General features: G+C 39.0%; 1 protein-coding gene across 7 annotated transcripts in view; it reads right to left on the bottom strand.

Moving 5' to 3' along the window:
- Positions 1–22,371, bottom strand: part of IQSEC1 (IQ motif and Sec7 domain ArfGEF 1) — a 751,998-nt gene that overhangs the window by 89,383 nt on the left and 640,244 nt on the right. Inside the window, exon 1 of one of the 7 annotated variants that reach the window (XM_051983707.1) lies at positions 14,706–14,970. The exons of the other annotated variants lie outside the window; for them this stretch is intronic. Coding sequence (XP_051839667.1) covers positions 14,706–14,770 — 65 coding nt within the window. The 5' untranslated portion in view covers positions 14,771–14,970. Of the gene's footprint in view, positions 1–14,705; positions 14,971–22,371 lie in introns of those variants that run through there. 7 annotated transcript variants of the gene reach the window in all.

A 22,371-nucleotide genomic window follows, 5' to 3' on the forward strand; every position in this document is an offset into this window, starting at 1 on the left:
CTTCTTTAGGCTTCTACACTCTCGTCAAATATCTAGGGGGTTTAGTGGACTTCAGGATCAATAAATCAATCATGTGAAATGACATGCCCTCACCAAAATATAAAAATGCCATCTTAGGTTGCCCTAAAGTAAGGCACAGAATCCGGGACAAGGAGATGATGGTCTTATAGTACGCTGATCTCAGTCAGACTGTATCTGGAAGACTATGTCTGGTCCTGAGTATCAATCACACTTTAGAGAAAGACATGGATAAGAATAATGTTTATAAGAAAGCACCTACAATGGTAAGGGGCCTTGAGATGAAACATTAATTGAACAAACAGGGGATCTTTACTGTAAATTTAGGGAGTACTATAGCAGTCTTTTAAGTATTTGAAGGCCATCTTAGGAATAAAACTACTTTTACTTGACTCAGGGTTAGAAATAGAAGCTATGAGTAGAAGTCAAGGTAAGGCAGATTTAGCCTATTATTAAGGAAAGACTCCTGATGGTTAGTTTTCCTAAAAGGGAACAGGCTTCCTTAGGGAGGTAATAATGAGGCTAGAAAACAACTTATTGGGGATGTTAAAGGGATTCTTGTTCAAAATCCAGATTAAATAACTTTGAAGAATGTTTCTCTTACTTAGATTCTGAGATCTGTCAAGAATGGAATTATGAGAAAGGGCTTTGTGAAGGACTGGGGCTGGAAGAATGGATAAGATTTGGAAAAATGGAAAGGAGTAGGAAACAGCAAAAATACAGAGATGATAATGGCAAAGAATTATTAAGCTACAGAGGGAAAAGTGTATTTTGGCTTGTGGAAGTGGGGTCATATGGAGGAATCACATTGACACTGAAGCTTCCTAAAATTTGCCAAATATATTTTCTGTAATCACAACTGTTCCTAGTTCTCTAGACCTAAGAGGGAGATGCATTATATATTTGAACTGTTCTCTGTAGCAAAGGCTCCAAAACTGTCTGGAAGCAAAAACACCATACTCTCCTCATGTGAGTATATCTTTTGAAATCATTTTATATTTAAAAATAAATTTAAGAGCAGAGCATCATCATCATCGGAAGGTATATAGCGAAACCCTTAAAAATGTGTCCACTTGACTAAACAAATTGTGAACATTAGCAGAACTACATATTTCTGTGAGAAATGATGATGAACTTGATGAATGCAGAGAAGCGTGGAAGATTTATGTGAACTGATGTACTGTGAAATAAGTAAAGCCAAAACCCACTGTGTATAACAGCTGTAACAATGTAAATAGAAAGATTAACCACTACCCCTACAAAACAATCACTAATGAATATTGCAACTTTAGGGGAAAAAAAAAAACCAACAAGCCTGAGCTCAAACAAGAGCTCTAAAAAAAACTTAAGAGCTCTGTTTGAGATCAGGCTTGTTTTTTTTCCTCCTTTTTTTGCTACTTTGTAGAGGCAAGAAGTTCAAGATATAGAACAATGCATATATTTTAGGTTTTTTTAACTCTCTAAATATTGTTTAGTTATATTGATTTTTTACCTCTCCTTCCTCTTTTTCTTTTCTTTTCTATATATATATATATATATATATACATATATATTTGTTATATATATATACATATATATATGTATGTGTATACACACACACACACACACACACACACACACACACACACACACACACATATATATGTTAAATGGGATGACTCCCTGGGAGAGGGAAGGGAGAAGAATAAAGGGGGAAATTTAGGCAATGGAAAAACCAAAAGACAACTATAAATTTTAATTTGGAAGAAATGTGTCCATAGAGAGAGGTTTCACTTCCACATAGAGAGTTTTCAAACTTTCAGTTTTAATCTATGTTATCATTGTTATCACTGTTCATTTCTCTCCTAACAAGTTTCCTGTTAAAGATTTTCTAATATATAGTATACATAAATTTAAAGCTGAAAAAGGACTTAGAGTATATCCTTAGAGACTATATTCCTAATTGTAGGTGTCACAGGACTGTTCTGGATCATCTCCAAAATTGGAGATGATCCAGGTCCTCTAAAAACTCCAGATCTAGAACTCTTTACCCTGTACTATCTATTTAACTTTTCTCTTTTCTGTTGAGTAGAAGGACATTCAGACTAAGGAGAGTAATAATGATTATAGTAACAGCTAGCACTAACATTGGGCTAGCACTTGGCATATATTATCTCATTTAATCCTCACAACAAGCCTGTGAAGTATTCCTATATTGTAGACAAGAGAAATTGAAGTAAACTGCACTGAGGTATTAAATATCTGATGTGGGATTTGAATTCAGGACCTTATTCCAGATCCAGCTCTCTATACATGAAGATCCCTTGCTTTGTCTAAAACAAAGGTGGTCAAGAGTGAATTAAGTTAGGAAATCATAGCAAGATAGCATCTTCAGCTCTTCTGATAAATTATATCTACTACTCCAAACCAATAATGGAAGAACTTATAGATGTAATTTATGAACTAATTCTGATAATTTTAGAATTGCAGAAGTGTGAAGGATTTTAGGGATCATGTTACTTCCCTTCATCCTGGGAAGCCCCAATAGTTTTTATAACAACCCGAATAGGTCCATAAGAATACAGATTTAGGGCAGGGGACTTCAGAGGATATATCTAGAATGGATTGGGTAAAACCTCATTTTATAGAGGAAAAAATAGGTATATAGAGAGATTATATGATTTGCCTATCATATGAGTAAAAAATGGCAGAGCTGGGATTCAAAGCCAAATCCTTTGCTCTCAAATCCAATACCTTTCTAGTGTACCACACCACCTCAAATGGACCTCAGATGCTCCCATGAAGAATAGGAGTAGGAGTACAAGTTATAGGCAAATATAATTATTTAGAAAAATTGATTTTTAAATTAGATTAATAAATTTGACAGAATTCCCTGGGAAAAAAATAAAGATTATTAAATGAGTGGTTTGAAAAAGCTTAGAATGCAAATAGGATCCAACCATGGGTTCATCAAGAATAAGTAATATCAAAGCAATCTCCTTTTTTTTTTTTTTTTGACAGGGGCCCAAATTCCTAAAATCAGAGCCATGTTGCAAAACACACCTGAATTTCATAAAGCATTTAACAAAAACTCTCAGTATAGAGCCAATGTGTCATGAATAAAAGCACATTAGATTTGGAGGTAATAGGTTTGTGTTTAAATCTTGGCTTGTATACTCTTTATATGACCTCGAGCAAATCAACTAATTTGAGCTTTCATTTTCTTATCTGTAAAATGGGATGAATAACATTTATGTTGACTTACTGGTTATCATGTGGAAAAGTTTGTAAATTTTAAAATGCCATATAAACAGGAGTTATTAGAGGAAATATAAAGATGGCTGGACATGCATTCAGAAGCCCTAAGTTTGAAGCCTATCACAAACACTTTTAAGGTGAGAAACCATCGGCAAGTTGTAGTAAAACAAATTTTAAAGTGCTCTTAACTTTGCTCTGCAAACCCTAAAGTCATTTATAAAATCTGTTGTTATTATTATATAAATGTAAGGAAAAATACTAATTATTATCAAAAATATATCTTTGTGGGCTGGTTGACAATACAGTTAGGTGGATTCAAAGCTGGCTGATGTTCTGATTCTGGGATTCTGGGATTCTATAAAGCAACTTAGTTTTTGAAGATTGGTTTCTTGGAATGATGTGTGTATGGCCTATAAAAGCTTGAAAGAAGCATTGAGGGAGAAAGGACACATCTGTCTAGCTAGTAAAATCAGCCAAATCTACTCAAGCCATTCAGAGGGTCACAAATAATAAAATCAGATCAAAACTCATAGCTAGGGAAAAGAGGCTTAATTTTCTCTCATTAATAAACAACAAATAACAGAGATAGTTTGATTTTCCAGATGGGAATTATATAATCCTAACATTTGAAAACTAAAGGGGGCCCAGGGTCATCTGCTTCAACCCTCATGGTTTACAAAGGAGAAAGCCAAGATCCAAATTGGTGATATTTGTTGTTCAAAATCATAATGTCAATGAATTTCTTGACTCCCAGAACCCACTGCTAATCTACTTTTAACACAGTTTTCCACTGCAAAAAAAGTGAATAAAACCCAGTGGTTATACCTTCTCTTTGCATGCAAGGTATTTGGGTCAGGTTGAGAAAAATAAAGATGGCAAGAACCATCCAAAACCCAAAACATATGTCCTGGGCTCTACAACATTGGGACAATAATCTTGATTCTCCAAATCAGAAGGATCTCAGAGGCTATCTATCCCACCCTATATCTGACAAGATTCCTCTTTACACCAGTGGTAAAAAATGCCACTAAAGCATATGTGAAAATCCCTGGGGGGCCACATATTGACTTAGAAAACCACACGTTAACATTATTTATGTTGTATTACATTTTCATTTTGCTAAGTATTTCCCAATTACATTTTAATCTGGTTCAGATTACACTGGGAAGGACTGTGTTTGATACCTTCACTCTACAGAATTATTAACAAGATGTTATTCAGACATTACTTGAAAGACCTGTCATAATAGGAAGCCTCCACTTTTGGTTAGTATTAATTGTGGACAAAATTTTCTTTACATTGATTTAAAATCCCCCTTTTCAGCTTCCATTCATTTTTCCTTACAAAGAGAACAAATCTTACTCTGTTTGCATAAAACAGCCTTTCAAATACTTGAAGATAGCTATCACATTTCCCACTGAGTATTCTTTTCTCTAGGCTAAACCATCCCCATGTCATTCAATTGGATTTGATAATCTTTTACATTTAAAATCCTTAGGTGGTATGTATGATCTAGAACCTATCACCATTCCAATCATTATCCTGTGGATGTTCTGCATCTTTTTAATTTCCTTCCTAAAAGGGGCAAGTAGAACTGAACCCAGATGTGTGCTGGCTAGTACAGAGTACAGAATACAATTTCTTTTGTTCTAGATACCAACTACTCGACAGTGTTGTGGATTCAGGGCTAATATGAGAATAAGGAGAAAAGGAGAGCTAACATGACCATGTCTGGAAGGGAGAAGTCCCTCTGATGGCATAAACATGGGTCCAACCATTGGAAAAATGAATCTGATGGCAAAGACCCAGGCCCGACCCTACCCTTTTTAGCAGCTTCCAAAGACAAAGCACTCTCATAGCCACATATGATCACATAAATCTCTGACTTTTATTCCCACTTGGTCATCAGTCACTTCTCTTTCTCTATCCAGTCCCAGATTCTGGCCCATCAATCCCTATCTAGAAGAAACACAAAGGATGTTCCCTGAGAGTGATAACAAGGCAAGAATTGCTTCAGGTACATGATTAAAATCATGCAGAGCCCAGCATCACTCCTCATTATCTTCCTAGGCTATTTCACATTTTTTATTAAGTGAATAAAAAATTTAATTAGAAAAAATGTTCACATTTAAATTACAGCTCTGGAAGGCATATGGGGAATCAAAAATGATGGTTTATATTTCCAAGCATACTCCTCCCCTCAAATGACACCAGAAAGTAAGGGAAGCGACACATTTGTCACTTCTTTCTACCCATATATAAATTATGATTCCTTGTCAACATATTCCTCCAATCAAGAGTTTTCCTGGAAGGGACAAGGAGTATGTAATGTATTTTCTATCGGGTTAGCAGGACATATTTTTATGATGCCAGGCCATTGGGAAAAGCTCCAAAAATGGCCTATACTATCTTGCAAATAGAATCTATTTTTAGAGCATCTGCAAAGCAAGACACCTAATATTGTACCCTAGGCACATAGAAAGGACTTTAAAGGGTCATGCTCTCAATTCAATTCAGTTCAAGAAACAATTATTATATGGAATCCACAAAACTAGGTATTAGGGGTAGAGGGCAGAGAGGGAGTTCATAGAGTTTATAATCTACTATAGGATTTCTTAAACCGAGGTCTTTGAACTTTTTAAAAATGTATTTTGAAAGCCATCTTTCTATATAATTGATTCCTTTTGTGCCTCCCTACATATTTTATTTACGCATTTACAAATATTATTCTGAAGATTCTATAAGCTTTACCTGCCGAAAGGGTACAATGTAATTGTATAACATCATACTATCCCCCTGTCATATTTTTCTATGGCTTCTTCTTTTTCCCATTCAGCTTATCATCTTCCTATTTTCTGCCACATCCTTCTTTGGGTAATGGTTAAAGATGGGGTGAGAAAATGGGGCAGGAAATAGTGGATAAAAAGAGAAAGGTAAAGTAAAAGGTATATTACGGGTAGCACTACAATTTGATTCAATCTGACAATTCATAACAAGAACTATAAAACTTTTCATATCTTTTGATTCTACTTTTGGGAGTGAAACTCAAGAAAGTAACCAAAAGGAAAAACAAAAAGCAATTTGTACCAAGTTGTTCATCTCAGTGCTATTTATAATAGCAAAAAAAAAAAAAAGAAAAAAAGAAAGAAAGAAATTGGAAACAACCCAAATTGCTAACAATAGGGCAGTGCTAAGCAAATTCTTGTATGAAATTACATACTAGGGCAGAGGTTCTTAACTATTTTTGTGTTAGGGACCCTCTGGTAGTCTGGTGAATTCTATAGAGCCCATCTCAGAACAATGTTTTAAAATGCATAAAATAAAAATACAGTAGGTTACAAAGGAAGCCAATTAATATTGATATAGTTACCAACATTTTATTTAAAACAATTTGGCACTGAGGTAATAAAGCTGTTGAAAATTATAAATGTGGTAGATATATTGATATATAGAAAGCTGCATATAAAATATCAAGTTAAAAGAACAGGACACAAGATAGTATGCACACACTGATTATAGATGTGTAAAAATGTGTATATTTAAAAAGCTCAAGAGAGAAGCTTTTTTTCTTTGTTCAAAATATGCATATATCTATGTAGTTACTCTAACATCCCAGGCCCATTCATGCCGATGGTTCGGTCTCCATTTCCAATCATTGTCAGTACCAGCCTCAGCACCTGTTTCAGTTGCCCTTCCCTGCCCGAATTTGAGTTCCAGCCCTGGAATGGAAAAATCTTTGTAGTAATTTGACCAAAGGAAGAAGGGAAGAAAACCCAAAGATACTGTCCTTGAGTTGGAGCCTAGGCAGAACTGGCAAAAGATTTACTCACATCTTCAAAGGGCTGGAAGCAGCAACCAAAAAAGGTACAAAGAAAGAGCAGTGAATTATGCTGTTTAAGCTTCAAGAGATTATTTTAAGGACATCCATCTTGAGAGTGTTATTGTAAAATGAGATCTGGGTTCCTAAAGGGACAGTTCTCAGTGAATTTAGAAGATGCTTCAAGTATTGTTGTTTCTTTACTGGTACCAGGCTAGAGCAAGAGTTGTTCATCTAGCATCCATTATTTGATTGGGAGGTGGAGTGGGGGGATGGAATCCTGTGAATTCAAAAAAAATTACGTCTTTATTTTCACTAACTTCCAATTGAAATTTAACATTTCCTTCAATTAATTAAAAACATTATTCTGAAAAGTGATCCATAGGTTTTAGACCAACAGAAGGATCCATAATACCAAAATGAATTAACTATTTTGAAGGAAATTGACCCAAATGCTCCAGTGTGAGTCCAAACCATAGATTATACATCAGGTTATTATCCTCAGTTAGGGTGGCCTGAAAACCAGTAGGTGAAGAAGCTGTGAGTTCTCCATCACACAAGTTACTTTAGTAACTACATGTTACTAAATAATATGTTTAGCTGTTACTATATGTTATATGTTACTAAATAATATGTTTAGCTGTTACTATATGTTATATGTTACTAAATAATATGTTTAGCTCTATGTTCATTGTCAGGGATGCCAGGGCTGAGTGGAGAAGGGAGAGAAAGTGGGATTCATACTTATGTAGTGGAATGCATGGCCATTCCAACTCTAGAATTCTATGAATATTCCTAGACCACAAACAGTCTTCTCTGTCAAATTTCGTACAACTCCACAATTCCATCTATCTACAATGTCTAAGGAATTCTTGCCAACAACAAAATTGAACAGCAGGCAACCTGTATTTTGCAATTTCTCAACTCTACAGGCAATGCAATTTCCATAACACTCTAATTTTCCACTTCTTGGTGGACCATTTCAGTTCACTGATTTGTAATACCATATTTTAAAAATATACATGCAGCAGCCCAGAGGTTTAGTCTCTTCTGACTGAGTCTTCAATCTGTTATACCACTTTGAATTTCCACTTCCTCAAAACATAAGATGAAAACCTCATTGCTCCTTAATTTTTCTTCCTATCTTTCCTTTGCTCTATTGTTTAACTCTGGACCACTGGGCAGAAGCAGACAACTGTGTTAACTCAAGCATGATGATTTGAAGCCTCCAGGCCAGGTTGTCCTCAAGCAGAAAAAGCAAAAAGTTTATTAGCATGATGGAACTACCAAGTTTACATCTGACACTGTGAATCCCTATCTGGAATACATTGATATATATATAAAGAAAGAAAAAAAATGACCCAGTGGAAAAAGAAAAGGAAGGAGGAAATAGTGAATGAGCATATAAGAAAAGTATAAAGAAGTATAGTATTAATGAAAAGAAAGAAGAATAGAATTTAAAAAAAAAACAGAGTTCAAAAATCATGGTTGTAGCTATGTGAACTTCATCCCAGTTTCCTCATCACCTTAAATGAAGAGGCTAGCCTGGATGATTTTGAAGGGCTTAAAGGTTATTTGATGGAAAAAGTACTGGATTTGGAGTCATGGTAGTTTGGAATTTCAGCTCTACTACACACTAGTACCTGTGCAACTGTAAGAAAGGGCTTCCCTTTTCTGCACCTTAATCTCATCAGTTCAATGAAGGGGGTTAGCCTAGAATTATTCCAGCTCTGACAGCTGGATTCTATGAAGAGAAGATTAATGTTGACAGATAAATTCCTCCTGGACACTAATTTTAGCTCATTTCAGGGGAAGACTATTCATTTGTGCTAACAAGGGGGAGGACTCAATCATTCCAGATATTCCAGTTTATAAATGATCCTCCCTTCCTGTACCAAGCTTACTGGCTCAAATGCATTTGGTATCTCTGAAGTAGTTTAAGTGTGGTAACTGCCTTTTGTTTAATCATGATATTGAATCAGAATATATACCCAGAAAGGCAACTTTGGAGATATGTCTGATCCCTTCATTGTTGAGAAAAAACAGGTCAAGTCCATATGAAGGAACATTTTAAAGGTCAATTAATGGTATATCGAGGACCTAGAATGCAATTCTTCTGACGTCAGGCGCATTTTTCTCCCACATTAAAACAACAACAACAACAAGTTTTATAGCCTATAGTCTTGTACATCTACAACATTCAATTTGATTTAAAAAAAAATCAATGAGGATAAAGCTACTGCATCACTGCTTTGCTAGGGCATCCTGTCTGAGAAGTGGAAAGGAGCCGTTTGGGTCTAAGAGTTATAAAGGTTTGGGCAAGGCACCAAAGAGCAAATAGCTGAGATCCCATGGTCAAATCACAGCTCTATAGCTGAATATTTAAAGCAGTTTGGAAGCCTAGGAAGAACCTCAGACACCTAGTCTTTTCAGAAAGCCACATGTTCCCTGCCACTAAATGCTTTTGCTGAATTTTATTTAACCTCCTTCCCCCCAAAGGGATGTTTTGTCAGAAACAAAAAACAGGTGACATCACCTAGAGTTTATTCACCTAGAGAAGGAGTAGAGCAGTGGACCTTTGAATCCTTTCTGGCCCTAGTTCTGACTGAGCATAAGCTTCTTATGGAACATAAATCCAGAACACTTTTGGATTTGGAATGAAGAGATGAGTTTGAACTCTGGCTTATCATGGCATCATGGACAAGTCCCTTGATTTTGCCATACCTTGTCTGTCCTATCATTTTAAAATGAGAGTGATAAAACTTATACTTCCTACCTCACAGGGTTGTGATGAGTAAGCGATGCAAGCCTTGAAGCACCCTGGAAAGGTGAACTATGAAGCATGTAATAATCATATAAAGGTAGCTGAGCAAAATCATGCACCATGGCTGTCTGCTGGACCTCAGAGAGAGAATTAAAGCACCAGCGATTTTAGAACAAAGCCCATCGTTCATAACTGTGTGACAATACTCAGCAACTAGTGCAAAAATATTATGTGACGACCACCATCAGCTTTAAGGAGAAAGATCATTACAACCTAATTAAAAACAAAAGGGAAAAAATCCTCACCAAAACCATACCCCAGGAGGACAGTAAAGGAAGAAATATCTTTAATTAACCAGCATTTAAGTCCCTGAAACCAATGGAGAAGGTTTCCTATTCAAATACAGAAATATATAAAAATGGTACTACTTGGGCTGCACCCATGGATAATCACAAAATACTTACCATAAATGCAGGATAACTATGCCTGTCAGCAGTAACCAGAAGGGGTTCTCAGGTATTCTGTGAATGCCTTACACTAGGAAATTTCCCAACTTAGGGCAGTGCCATTTATCAGATATATAATAAGTGTGCTGCTGGGTGGCAGTAGGCCATATTTCTATCCATAAACTCCATCAATTTTTTTCTTATATCAGCTCTGGCTCATCAGGTTGGAGCTGACCAAACAAACAGCTCTCCAAGTCCATATCAATTAATTTCTCAAGAGATATTATGAGTTTTAGGCTCATTAGATTTGTTTTTAGGACCAATTCTAAATTATATTTAAGAACCTAAGTGCCCTCCCCTGTTCCATTAAGTCATTTTCTTTTCCACTCAAAATCAATCTCTCCCCAGAGTCTATGGCTATGCGAGATCACAGTTTCAATGAACCAAATTGTATTTTTTCTTTAAGTTTTCTGGAATGATATTCCAGACATGAATAGGAGGAAGATAAATAAATTATAAAATGTAAAAAATGGGAAAAAACCTCACGAGATCATTTTACTCACACACCCCTCAAGTTTTTTCTTTTTCCCTGATCATGTAGCCTATGAGACCTGTTTCCATCCAGGACTAAAGCTTGCATTAGGGCATGGCCCAAAACCTCATTTACATAAAAGTTTTTAGAACTAGAACCCAAGAAAACTAATGCATCACTTGCTATGTCATGTATTAAGCACTTATTATGTGCCAAGTATTGATGATAATGTGAGTTTGATGTTTCACAGGACCTTGAACTCTCAAAATGATATTGCCACAGTAGAGAGTAGGAGGGTAATGTGGTGGGCCAGTAATAGTGTACTTAGTCAAGTACATTATTTTAAATGGTCTCTGACTTATCTGGTGTAAGGGTTTCTCCCTGTGTCACAAACCCACATGCTGGGGACCACCTGGCAGATATTATAAAAGGAAACAAGCTCTCACACAGTTCATCTTTAGCAACCCTAGTGATCCTTTTTCTTTCCCTTCTCCCAAAGTCCTGTTTGCTAAACCATCATGCTGTTTATATAGGCAGTTGTCAGGATAAGCCATTATTCTGGAGCTGAAGTTGTGTAAATATTAACACAACCAGTACAGAGTTCGGCTTCCTTGGGAATAGATATAAAATTCTAGCTGGGCCAGTAGAATCTTCTAAAGGTCATTCCTTGCCTCTAGGCCAGCCTACACTACCAAAATATCCCAAACAGAGGGTGAAAGCTCCTTGTATTAAAGGATATTTTATGACCTTCCTCCATCAATCAATCAATAAATGCTTATTAAATTCTTATTATGGCACTGTGTTACAGACTGAGGAAACAAATATAAAAGAGAAACTAATCCCTGACCACAAGGAGCTTATATAAATATAAATATAAATAAATATATATATATACACATACACATATATGTAGGTGTATGCATGCATATATACCTTGTGTATGTATGTGCATATATATGTGTGTATATATACACACACACTATATATCTCTATATCAACAAGGTGTTTTTCAGCCATTGTTGAAAGACCCATAATAAAAAAAAAAAAGCTTGCTATACTATTTTGATTATTGGCAATTGTTAGAAAAGAAAATTTCATTACATTGATCTGAAATCTGCCTCTTTTTCCTACAAAAAGAACAAGTCTAATTTTGCTTATGTAAGACAGCCTTTCAAATATTGGAAGAAAGCTATTGCATCTCCCACAAAGTATTCTTTTCTTTAGGTTAAACTATCCCCATTTCATTCATCTTGATTTTTAAAGTTTTTTACATTAAATATCTTTAGGTATTATGTGTGATTTACAATCTATCAGCTGGCTTCTTAAGTCTCAGTTAAAATTCTACCTTCTACAGGAAGCCTTTCTAGATTCTCCTTAATTCCCTCTGTTGATTATTTCCAATTTATCTTGTATATAGTTGTTTTACATATTGTCTTCTCCTCCATTAAACCAATCTCTTTAAGAGTACAGACTATCTTTTGCCTTTTTTTTTTTTTTTTTTGGTCTCACAGAAAGGCACAACAAATATTTGTTGTTGTTGTTGCTGAGCACAGAGCCTGCCAGATTACAAGCACTTAATAAAGGTTTATTGACATGACTTACTTCACACAATTTGTGCCCTAGAAATCTCACAGAATCGAGATCCTGATAGGATTCTTGAGGGGCGTTATAGATGAAGGGAACAGGAAGGAATGTCTAAAGGGCAGCCTTAATACCATAGGGGCAAGGGAAGTGTGCCAAACTTGCTGATTTCCTCTGGGAGATTTCTCAGACCACATATCAGGACGCTAATGCAGATGCAAGGGATTAAGGTGGTGATCACACCAGTACAAAATAAAGCCTGGGTAACCTTAAAAATAAGTGGTCACTGTGTATACCTGTGCCTTGGTCCTGCCTGACATTTGGGGAAAAGCTGTCTGAGAACAGAACAGCGGAAATGGGCTGGAAGCATAACAGGAGAAATTCTGAAGGTGATCATTTTCAAGAGGTAGGGATACGGTAAGGAAGAGACTAGCCCCATGATTTCATTAAAATAGAAAAATTCCCTCTACCAGTGAAAGCTGGCACTTCACAATTTGTAGTATCAAAAAGTTATCTAAAGACCTGAGTGAGAGATTGTGATTTGTTCAGGATCAACAGACATCAGATGTGCCAAAGGTACAACTTGAACTTATTTTCCTAGATAGTTCTCTAGAATTCTACCAGGAATTCGGCCTTTCACTGGAAGAATATAAGAACGTGCATCTTCCCTCATTTCAGTCTGGATATAAAAACTGAGTTGTCATAATTGAAGCAATTTAGTTGTTAGTCAAGGTGACTTCTTAAGGTCTCTTGTTTTTGCATTTTATTTGGGAAGAAAGCAGCTTGCTGAAAGGAAGCAAGGAAGAAATGAGAATACTATACTGAGCTGATAATCATAAAGACATTAGGTTCCTAGGAATAACTCTTAAGACCTGGAAGAAGTCACTAAAGTGGTTTTAATTCAAAGACAGATGGTGCTGTGGCTACATTTTCTTTGCACCCCCATTTCCCCAAATAAAGATCATATCTTACTGAGTATTAAGCTTGAGGAAAAGGCCAGTTCCCTAACTTCCTACAGGCTGCAGGAGATGGAATTAATAAGAACACTAATGTGTAAGTTTTTCTAACTTCATAGCAGAAAGGATGCCAAAGGCATCTCCCAAACACATCTTCAGGCTCCCAAAACTGTTCATTACCAAGGGTTGGGGTGGAGCAAGAGCTGTTTAAAGAAACAGGTCTGTAACCACCCAGTAGTGCTGTGTGGAACATTCTAAAATATTTTAAAAATAAAGATCATATAGCACCAGGAGGGATCTTTGCCCTGAGTCACAGTTAAAAGGCCCCTCCTCCTGGTCTCTGCCCAATACAGTTCCCTGCAGTGGAACTCAAGTGTGCAGCTGTGCTGTCGGTGAGGGGGAGGGGAGCACTGGGCACTCAGATATGAAATCTATATTCATCACACACAGGCATATTCACATAGACATTAATGCAAAAATTAATTCACACTTTACAGACCCGCATGTAGATTCTTTCACATACCTTTGGATTTACACAAGTACATTCACAGATACAGGACCAAAATACATTCACACAAAAGATCTGACACACACAAATGCACTCATGGACTTCCTCACACACAAACAGAATAAGTGCTTGTGCTCACATTTCTAGGCTCTCACACAAAGGCACAACAAATAGTTTCTCAGGCACACAAATACATTCATATTTATATTTGCAGACTTTTTCAGACAGAACTTAGCACAGTGCTTGGTACATGGTAGGAGGGAAATCATTGCTTGACTGACAGATCCATACTGGTGCACATAAATCTACCAGTGCCGTTTCAGCCTGTCATGCACAAATACACACCTTGGCACTCTTGCAGTCAATCTCTCTCTCTCTCTCTCTCTCTCTCTCTCTCTCTCCTCTCTCTCTCTCTCTCTCTCTCTCTCTCAGTTTGTCTGTCTCTCTCTCTCTCTATCACACACACACACACACACAAACACAAGAGCACACTCACTCCTAACTCTTGCACAAACGCAGCTGCCCAGGAGCACCCACTCCCCTCAGACCACCACATCCTCCTTCCCCCCTTCCCCCCCACGCCCAGACCAGCCGCTCCTTCTGGCCAGGCTCAGCCCCAGGGGCCACACTTGCACCCCCACGCCCGTGGACTCTGAATGCTCCGTTTGCTCGCATTCATGGACACTCGGGGCCATTCCCCCCGGCACACGCACGCACGCACGGACGCACACTCCGAAATGACAAGCGGCAGAGCCAGAGCCCGGAGCCCCAAGGCCGGGGCTGGAGGCGGTAGCAGCGGCGCTCCCTCCCCGGCCGGGCCCGGCCCGCCGGCCCCTCCAGCCTTACCAGCTGTCAAGCTCCAGCTCCAGCAGCGACTGGGTCCGCTCCGAGTTGCAGTGCAGGCACCACATGGCTGGGCCGGGGCTGGGACCGGGGTCCGGCCGACCCCCGACTAACCAAGACCTCCGGTGCTGACCTCGGCCGCGGCGGCCGCCGCCACCTCCGAGCCCGCACCCGCTGCCAGCCTCGCCGCCGCTACCGCCGACCTTCTGCCCGGAGGCTGCCCTGGAGCCCAGTCCCCAGCCCCCGGCCCCGGCCCCGGCCCGGCCCGGCCTCGGCCTCGGCCACGAGCCTGAGCCCGCAGCCGAGCGGGGCTGCGCGAAGGAGCGCTGGGCACCAAGCAATGGGACCCAACAGTCCGCCGGCCGGCCAGGGAAGGAAGGAACCGGGGCGGGAGGACTGTGAGGGGAGGGGGCGGGGGAAAGAGGGAGGGGGACAAGAGCGAGAGCAGAGGGGAGGGGGGAAGAGAGAGGAGGAAAGGGGGAGGAAAGAGAGGGGAGGGGAGAGCAAAGAGGAGGGGGAAGAGAGAAGGGAGGGGAGAGAGTAGAGGGGAGAGGAAAATGAGCGGAGAGGAGAGAAGAAAGGGGGCGCTGGAGGGGAGGGGGGCCCTGGAGGGGAAGAAGAGAGAGAAGGGGGGGGGGCTAGAGGGAAAAGAGGGGAGGGAAGACACTGGTGGGAGGAGAAAAGGAAAAAATAGTGAACGAAAAAAAGAAAGGAGAGAGTAGAAAGAGGGAGAGAGAAGAGAGATGGAGGAGAGAGGAGCAAAAAGGGGATTGTAGAGGAAAAGATGAGTGAAAAAAGGAAAGATAGGAGAGCTGGAGGTGAGAATGAAGGAAAGAAGGGGATGGGGTAAAGAGGAAGGGAGAGGGGAGTACAGAGGAGTAAGCTGGACTGGGGAGATGAGAAAGGAGACGAATGGGAATAAGAGATCTTGCACGCACCGGACCCCAGACTTGAGTCTAGTAACCCCAATTACAAACAGGCAGTTTCAGGGCACAAAGCTGAAATGCAAATAGCTGCAGGACAGATGCTGCTCAACCCCGCCCCCCCAAAAAAAAAGTCTGTCTGGGGGGTCTCTCCGTCTGCTTTCCCCATCTCTTTCCCCCCTCCCCAATATCTTGGAAAGGCACCCGGCTCTGGGCTCTGGGCTCTGGGCTCTGGACCCAGGCCAGATCCCCAGCACAGGCCCCATCATGCGTCTGGGGATTCGGGAGGCCAGCCCATAAAGTGAGCCCGCCCCATCAGCGGCCAGGAAACCGGGAATTCCAGGAGAGGAGGGGAGGGGAGGTAGGGACAAGAGATCCATCCTCCTCTGCCGTCCCAGCATCCCTCACACTGGAAAGAAGTGGTCGCAAAGCTGGTGGGTGCATCACCACCATGGGAATCATCACTTCCCCTTCTCTCTGCCCCCTTGTCTCCTAGCTACCTTGATAGGAAAAATAACGGGAATCTCAGTTTCCTCATCTGAAACATGAGGGAGCTGGATTAGATAACCTTTGAGTTTCCTTTTGGCTCTAAATTTAGGTCCTTTATGAACTCCCAGCTACCGGAATTTACCCCTTTCTATTCTCATAGTCACAATCTTCCTTAGCACAGAGGAGGTAAAAATCCTAATTCCCTCCTTATGGCCCCCCAAAAAATACCACCCCAAACCACCCTGTTAACAATATTGACACAATTCTTATACAGGGACAAAGCTCACTCCTCTCAGGGTCTTGCTTTTTTCAGCTGTATAATGAAGGGTTTGAGCCCCAAGATCTCTTCCTGACTTAAATGTGATGTTAGAATGATAACAGCTAAATCTAACTCTTTGATTCTATAGATAAGAAAATGAGATCGTTAGTATCTCTACAGAGCAATCCATCCCTAAGTGAAGGCCAGGGAACCTCCCCACTCTGGACCCCATTAAAACCAACTACTTCTTCAAATTTAAATATTTCCCTTGGCTTTTATTTTCTTATTTTTTGTACTTAATAAAAGTAGGCCTGACTTAGGGGTGGGGATTCCAGTGTTGATGTAACCAGTTAGATGGTTAATATTTATTTTGATTTAGGTTTTGACTAGAAGCAAGATCTTTGTACCTATTTCCAGCCTGTACTCTACATTTCCCCAAGGGTAGACAGGTATGAATGATGGTGAATACATTAGTACATACATATTGTCCAAAGCTCCAGGGATAGAATGTGTTTTTCCTTATGCAAAACCTATGTAAAAAGGTTAAGAGAAATCACCTGGCCAGTGATTAAGATCCTTGTAAAAAGGATTCTTGAGGGACAGCTAGGTGGTGCAGTGGATAGAGCACCAGCTCTGAAGTCAGGAATACCAGACTTCAAATCTGGTCTCAGACATTTAACACTTCCTAACTGTGTGACCCTAGGCAAGTCACTTAACCCAATTGCCTCAGCAAAAAAAAAAAAAAAAAAAAAAAAAAAAAAAAAAAAAAAAAAAAAAAAAGAGAGAGAGAGAGAGAGAGAGATTCCTGAGCCTAGAGCACAGACAAGTCACCCAGATCAGACTTAGTTACTCTACCTGTGGTATTCATTCTCTGGGCCAGCATCCTCAGGAAGTAGGGAGCCTCCTTTCTTTGGAGGCTGGTTGGTAGGCAGGGTAGCAGCAGGATGTGACTCATGCCAGAGGACATCAGAATTTGTACTCTCTGGGCTTTCATCTGGGGGGATCTCAAAGAGCCTTACAAATGAGCATAATTCATACAGCAGATAGGGAAACTGGGGCACGGGGAAGGCTGAGAAGCCTCAGGCAGGTTTAGGAACAGGCACTATCCCAGTCTAACTACCCAGCTGGCACACTCCCTCCCAGTAGGAATCTAAACAAGAGACTGTTTTATGTGAGGGTCTGATAACAAGGCTATGCTGGATCCAAATAACCCCCAAGAAATGTTCTCTCTCTCTCTCTCTCTCTTTTCTTCTGGCTTCTCTTACTAAGGACTTGCAGTGTTTTCTCTGCTTAATTTAAAAATAATCAACAAAGCTGCTCTGGTTATTTCTTTGAACAATGCTCACACTGAGTCCTTCTGAAAAGGGAAGGGGCCTTTTCAATCCAGTAGCTAATAAGCCCTACAGAACTGCAACCACACCCACTATGCATCTGTCTTGGGGGGAAAAAAGGACTTGAAATGGTCAGGTCTGGAAAAACTTGCAGAGCAACCTGAAAAAGGCAGGCTAAAAATAGGTTTTAATAAATGGACCAGAAAGAGAACTCCCTCAAACTCAGCTGTTCTCTGGTTTTGCAGGCTTCATTGGCCAGCCATGACATCTACAAAACATTTCTTCCCCAAGAATTCCAGGAACTTCTTCCATGCACGGAGCCCCAGCCTTAGGAATGGTTTTGGCTGCATTGCATGGGCTGGGATTTAGAAGAATGGACTTGAGTTTCCTTGTGAGCATTCATTAAGAGCAGAGGAACAGACCTTTGGAAACTAAATGCCTATTAATTTTCTACTCTGTTTTGCTGTGTTTTGGTGTGTGTGTGTGTGTGTGTGTGTGTGTGTGTGTGTGTGTGTGTTTCTATAGAGTTAACTGTACCGAGTATTAATAATTCAATGCTCAATGTGAGGAAGGAAGCAGGAAAAAAAAAAGAAAAAGGAAGAAGTTATACCTTCAAAAGACTAAAGGCAACTGATCGCTATATAGCCAATCAGATGGCCAAGATTGATTCTTAAAAGCCATCCAAATCAAAAATACAAGAGTTCTTTTATTAAGGAGCAGAATCTCAAAGGTTGAAAGAAAACTCCAAGTACACTTTTAAATATTTCTTACACAAACCAAAAAAAAAAAAAAAAAAAAAAAAAAACCAAACTCCTCCCCTTTTGAAGCCTTCTCTGATCTTCCACTACTTTTGTTTTACACCCCACCAAAAAGTTTTTTTCTCCCTATTATTGGTGGAACTCGTGATACTCTGACAAGCATCGTCTTGAAGACCCTGATGAAAGAGTAACTCAATTTTTCCTGAGGTGGCCCATTTAATTTTGGACAGCTCTATCATAATTTTTCCCCCTTAAGCCAAGAATTGTACAAATATTTCCATTTGACAGAAAATAAACTAAATGACTCAACCAGATTCACACAGCTTACAAGCTTCAAAAGAAATTCTTGAACTCAGGTTTTTTGTCTCCAAGGCCAGTGCTCTCTCTCCACTGTACCACAAATTCCCCAAGAACACAAAGTGCCTATCATTTGTCCCTCACAGGCACTTTCCTCGTTGAAGAACTTAAAGATCTAACCTCTTAAGTCCATTCTAGGATTCATGGGTTTGGGGAGAGTCCCATTATCACTTCCCTGAAAGGGTTTCATTTGAGCTTAGGTTGCAACTGTCTTCTGGTGCCAATGAATCAGAAGTCAGAATTTTGGACTTTGGTTCTTGATCTAATCCCAAGACTACAAATCCTTTGATGACCTTGGCTGTGCTTTGATGATTTGTTCACAGTGTCCTGTTCTGTCCCTTCCCTTGTAACGCACTAGTTAACTATCACAAAAACACAATATTCCAATGCCTCATGTTTCATTACCAGAGGGAAAAGTTAAGAACTAGAAGAAATGGATCCTTCTCTATCTGGGATAAGACAACAAAGCGAAACTCTAGAGTAGCTGAAAATTCGTTTTTAATACGTCCTCTGTCAGGGCAGCAAGCACACTGGGGCATTCAGAGACACTGGGAACAACTGCCTGATCCCTAGTTTCTTATAATAAGGTCCATAGCAATTTCTGAAGCCCTCCTGGTATAGGATGCCAAGATGAAGGGGCAAAGTACTAGAGTCCTTCTGAATGTAATACCTCATCCCTGGGCAACACTTAGCAACATGTCTCACTGGAAGAAGTTGGAGGTTTATTGGTTTAGAATGTTACCTGACTTCAGAACGTTATTTTTCCGCCAATTATCAACCTCCAAAATCTGAGTTATAGGGGAATCTTTCTTTCCTCTCTCTGATCCCCAAATCCAGTCTCTTGCCAAGTACGATCTATTCTATCTCTAAAGTAGCTCTCAGTTCTCCTGCTTTCTGATTTTATTTCTGCCAAGCTAATTTAGGCTCCAGCCCCCTCTTTTATAGACTATTGCAATGGCCTTGTGGAGTCTTGTGCTCTAGAGCTGGAAGCAATGAGCAAGCCTACCCTTCATTTTACAGGTGCTGGGAATGCACTCCCGTCTATTTCTCTGTCTTTTGGAATCCCTGATTTCCGTTAAGTCTCATTTTACAAAGATTACCTTCTTTCCTAAGTTTTTTCCTGGTTGTCTCAACAGCTAATAATGCCTTCCTCTATACTTTGTATCTACTCTAAGGATCTCTAGTGTATATTTATTTATTTAGGTCCTCATTAGAAAGTAAGCTCTTTGAGGGCAGGTACTGTTTTTGCCTGAAGTATCAGTACAGTTTGGACCTACAGTGAGCACTTAAAAAATGCTTGTTGATTGACAGATGTACTATAAGGACTCTTTATGACCTCCAAGACCAAATACAAAATCCTCTGTTTGGATTTTGAAAGCCTTTTATAACCTGAACCTTTCCTTCTTCTCCTGTCTTTCTATATTTACTCTCAGTGCTTATTTCTTACTTTTCAATCCAATTATACTGGCATTCTTATTGTCCTCAAACACATTCTATTACGTGAATCCAGTAATTTTTTGCTTTTGTTTCTTTTTTTCTTTTTCTTTTTCTTTTTTTTTTACTGGTTGCCCTACTTTTTTTTTTTCTCCAAGAACTTTCTCCTTATCTTTTCTGACTCTTGGTTTCCCTGACCTCTTTTAAGTCTTAGCTAAAGTCCTACCTTCTGTATTCTTAGAAACCTTTCCCAATCCTCCTTAATCAAATCAATGGCTTCCCTTCAGGATTATCTCTAATTTAGCCCGTGTATAGCTTGGAATTTATTGTATTGTTTGCATATTGTCTTCTCCCATTGGACTGTGAACTCCTTGACAGCATGAACAATTTTTTTGCATTTCTTTGTATCCTCAGTGCTGGCCATTAATAAATGCTAGTTAACTTGATTGTTAATAATAATTGATACTTATCTACTTTTTTTTTTTAAGGTTTACAAAGTACCAAACATCCATAATATCATTTGACCAGATAAGGAAATTGAAGAGCGAGAGATTATGTGACTTGCCATAAGTGAAACAAGTAACTAAACAAGAATTAGAACTTGGGTCACCTCTCTTCAAATCCAAAATACAAAGGAGATGCCTCTTAACTGATTCCCTTGATTTCCCCTTCCCCTATTAGCCTCCCAATTCTTCAATCCATTTGGAGCATGCTTTCCTATGCAGTCTTCCTGTCAGTTATCACTGACTGTGATCTTTGAAATATAATGAAGAACAGAAAAGATGCTGCAGGCCCAAAGAAAGGCAAAAGTTGTCCCAGTTTTCTAAAAAAGGCAAGAGAGTGAAATCTCCCAACTATAGACAGGAAGTTAGACTTTGATTTCTAGCAAAAATGAGTATTATTAAAGAAATGGTGACCAAAGACCCAGAAGGGGAACTGATGAATTACAAAGACCCAGCTTCCAGGTTTGATAACTGACTTACTGAGAGATTAAAGGGAAACAATATAAAACAGTAACTTGGATTTTAGCAGTATTCAATCAAGTTTTCTATACTATTCTTGTGGTTTGATGGAGAGATGTGACCATAAGAGAATTCAGAACTAAATGAATGGTCAGACCCATTAAGTATGGGGTCAACCAGGAAAGAGTCTTTAGTGACACGGTCCACTTGTTAAACAGTTTCACTGATAACTTTGAAAAAATTAAGATGGAATGTTTAACTTTTTTAAAAAAATGAAAAAAAGCTAGGAGAGATAAGGATTTGAAAAGATTTTGACAATTTGAATTTTGGGCTGAATCAAATTTAAATACCCAAGTGTATAAAAGCACTGGAGTTAGGAAGATCTGATTTTGAATCCAACCTCGGATATTTACTAGCTATGTGATTCTGGACAAGTCATTTAATTCAGCTTGCTTCATTTTCTTAATTGTAAAATATAGATATCAATAACTATCCTTTAGAGTTTTTGTGAAGACTAAATGAGATAATATTTGTAAAGAACTTAATAGTGCCTGGCACCTAATAAGTACTCAATGAATGCTTATTCCCTTTCCCTTTTCCTAATTTTTGTCATTCAGTCCTTTCAGTCATGTCTGGCTTTTTGTGATCTTCTTAAGTGTTTCCTTAACAAAGATACTGGAATGATTTGCCATTTCTTTTTCCAGTCCATTTCACAGATGAGGAAACTGAGGCAAACAAGGTTAATTGACTTGCACTTAAGTTTAATCTTTATTATTAACATTTTCTCCATCACTTAAGTAAACAAATTAATAAATTAAGCCCTGATTTATATTGTCTTCCCTTTTAGATTCTGAACTCTCTGAGGATGTTAATTGTGCCTAATTATTATTATCACTGTTAATAACTCCCATGTATTAAGTGCCTTAAGATTTATAAAATGCCTGTCCTATGACAACTCTGTGAGGCAGATAATACCCTTAAAATGTTAATTAAATGTTAGATGCTATTATTATGCACTTTTTACAGTTGAGGAAACTGAGGTTTTTAGAGATTGTTTGATTTGCCCATGGTCACATGGCTAATGTGTGAAATTCACTTTTATTTCCTCCATAATACTTGGCACCTGGATATAATGGGCAAACATTAATAAATGTTT

Source organism: Antechinus flavipes, chromosome 1, assembly GCF_016432865.1.
Source record: "Antechinus flavipes isolate AdamAnt ecotype Samford, QLD, Australia chromosome 1, AdamAnt_v2, whole genome shotgun sequence".
Lineage (NCBI taxonomy): Eukaryota > Metazoa > Chordata > Mammalia > Dasyuromorphia > Dasyuridae > Antechinus > Antechinus flavipes.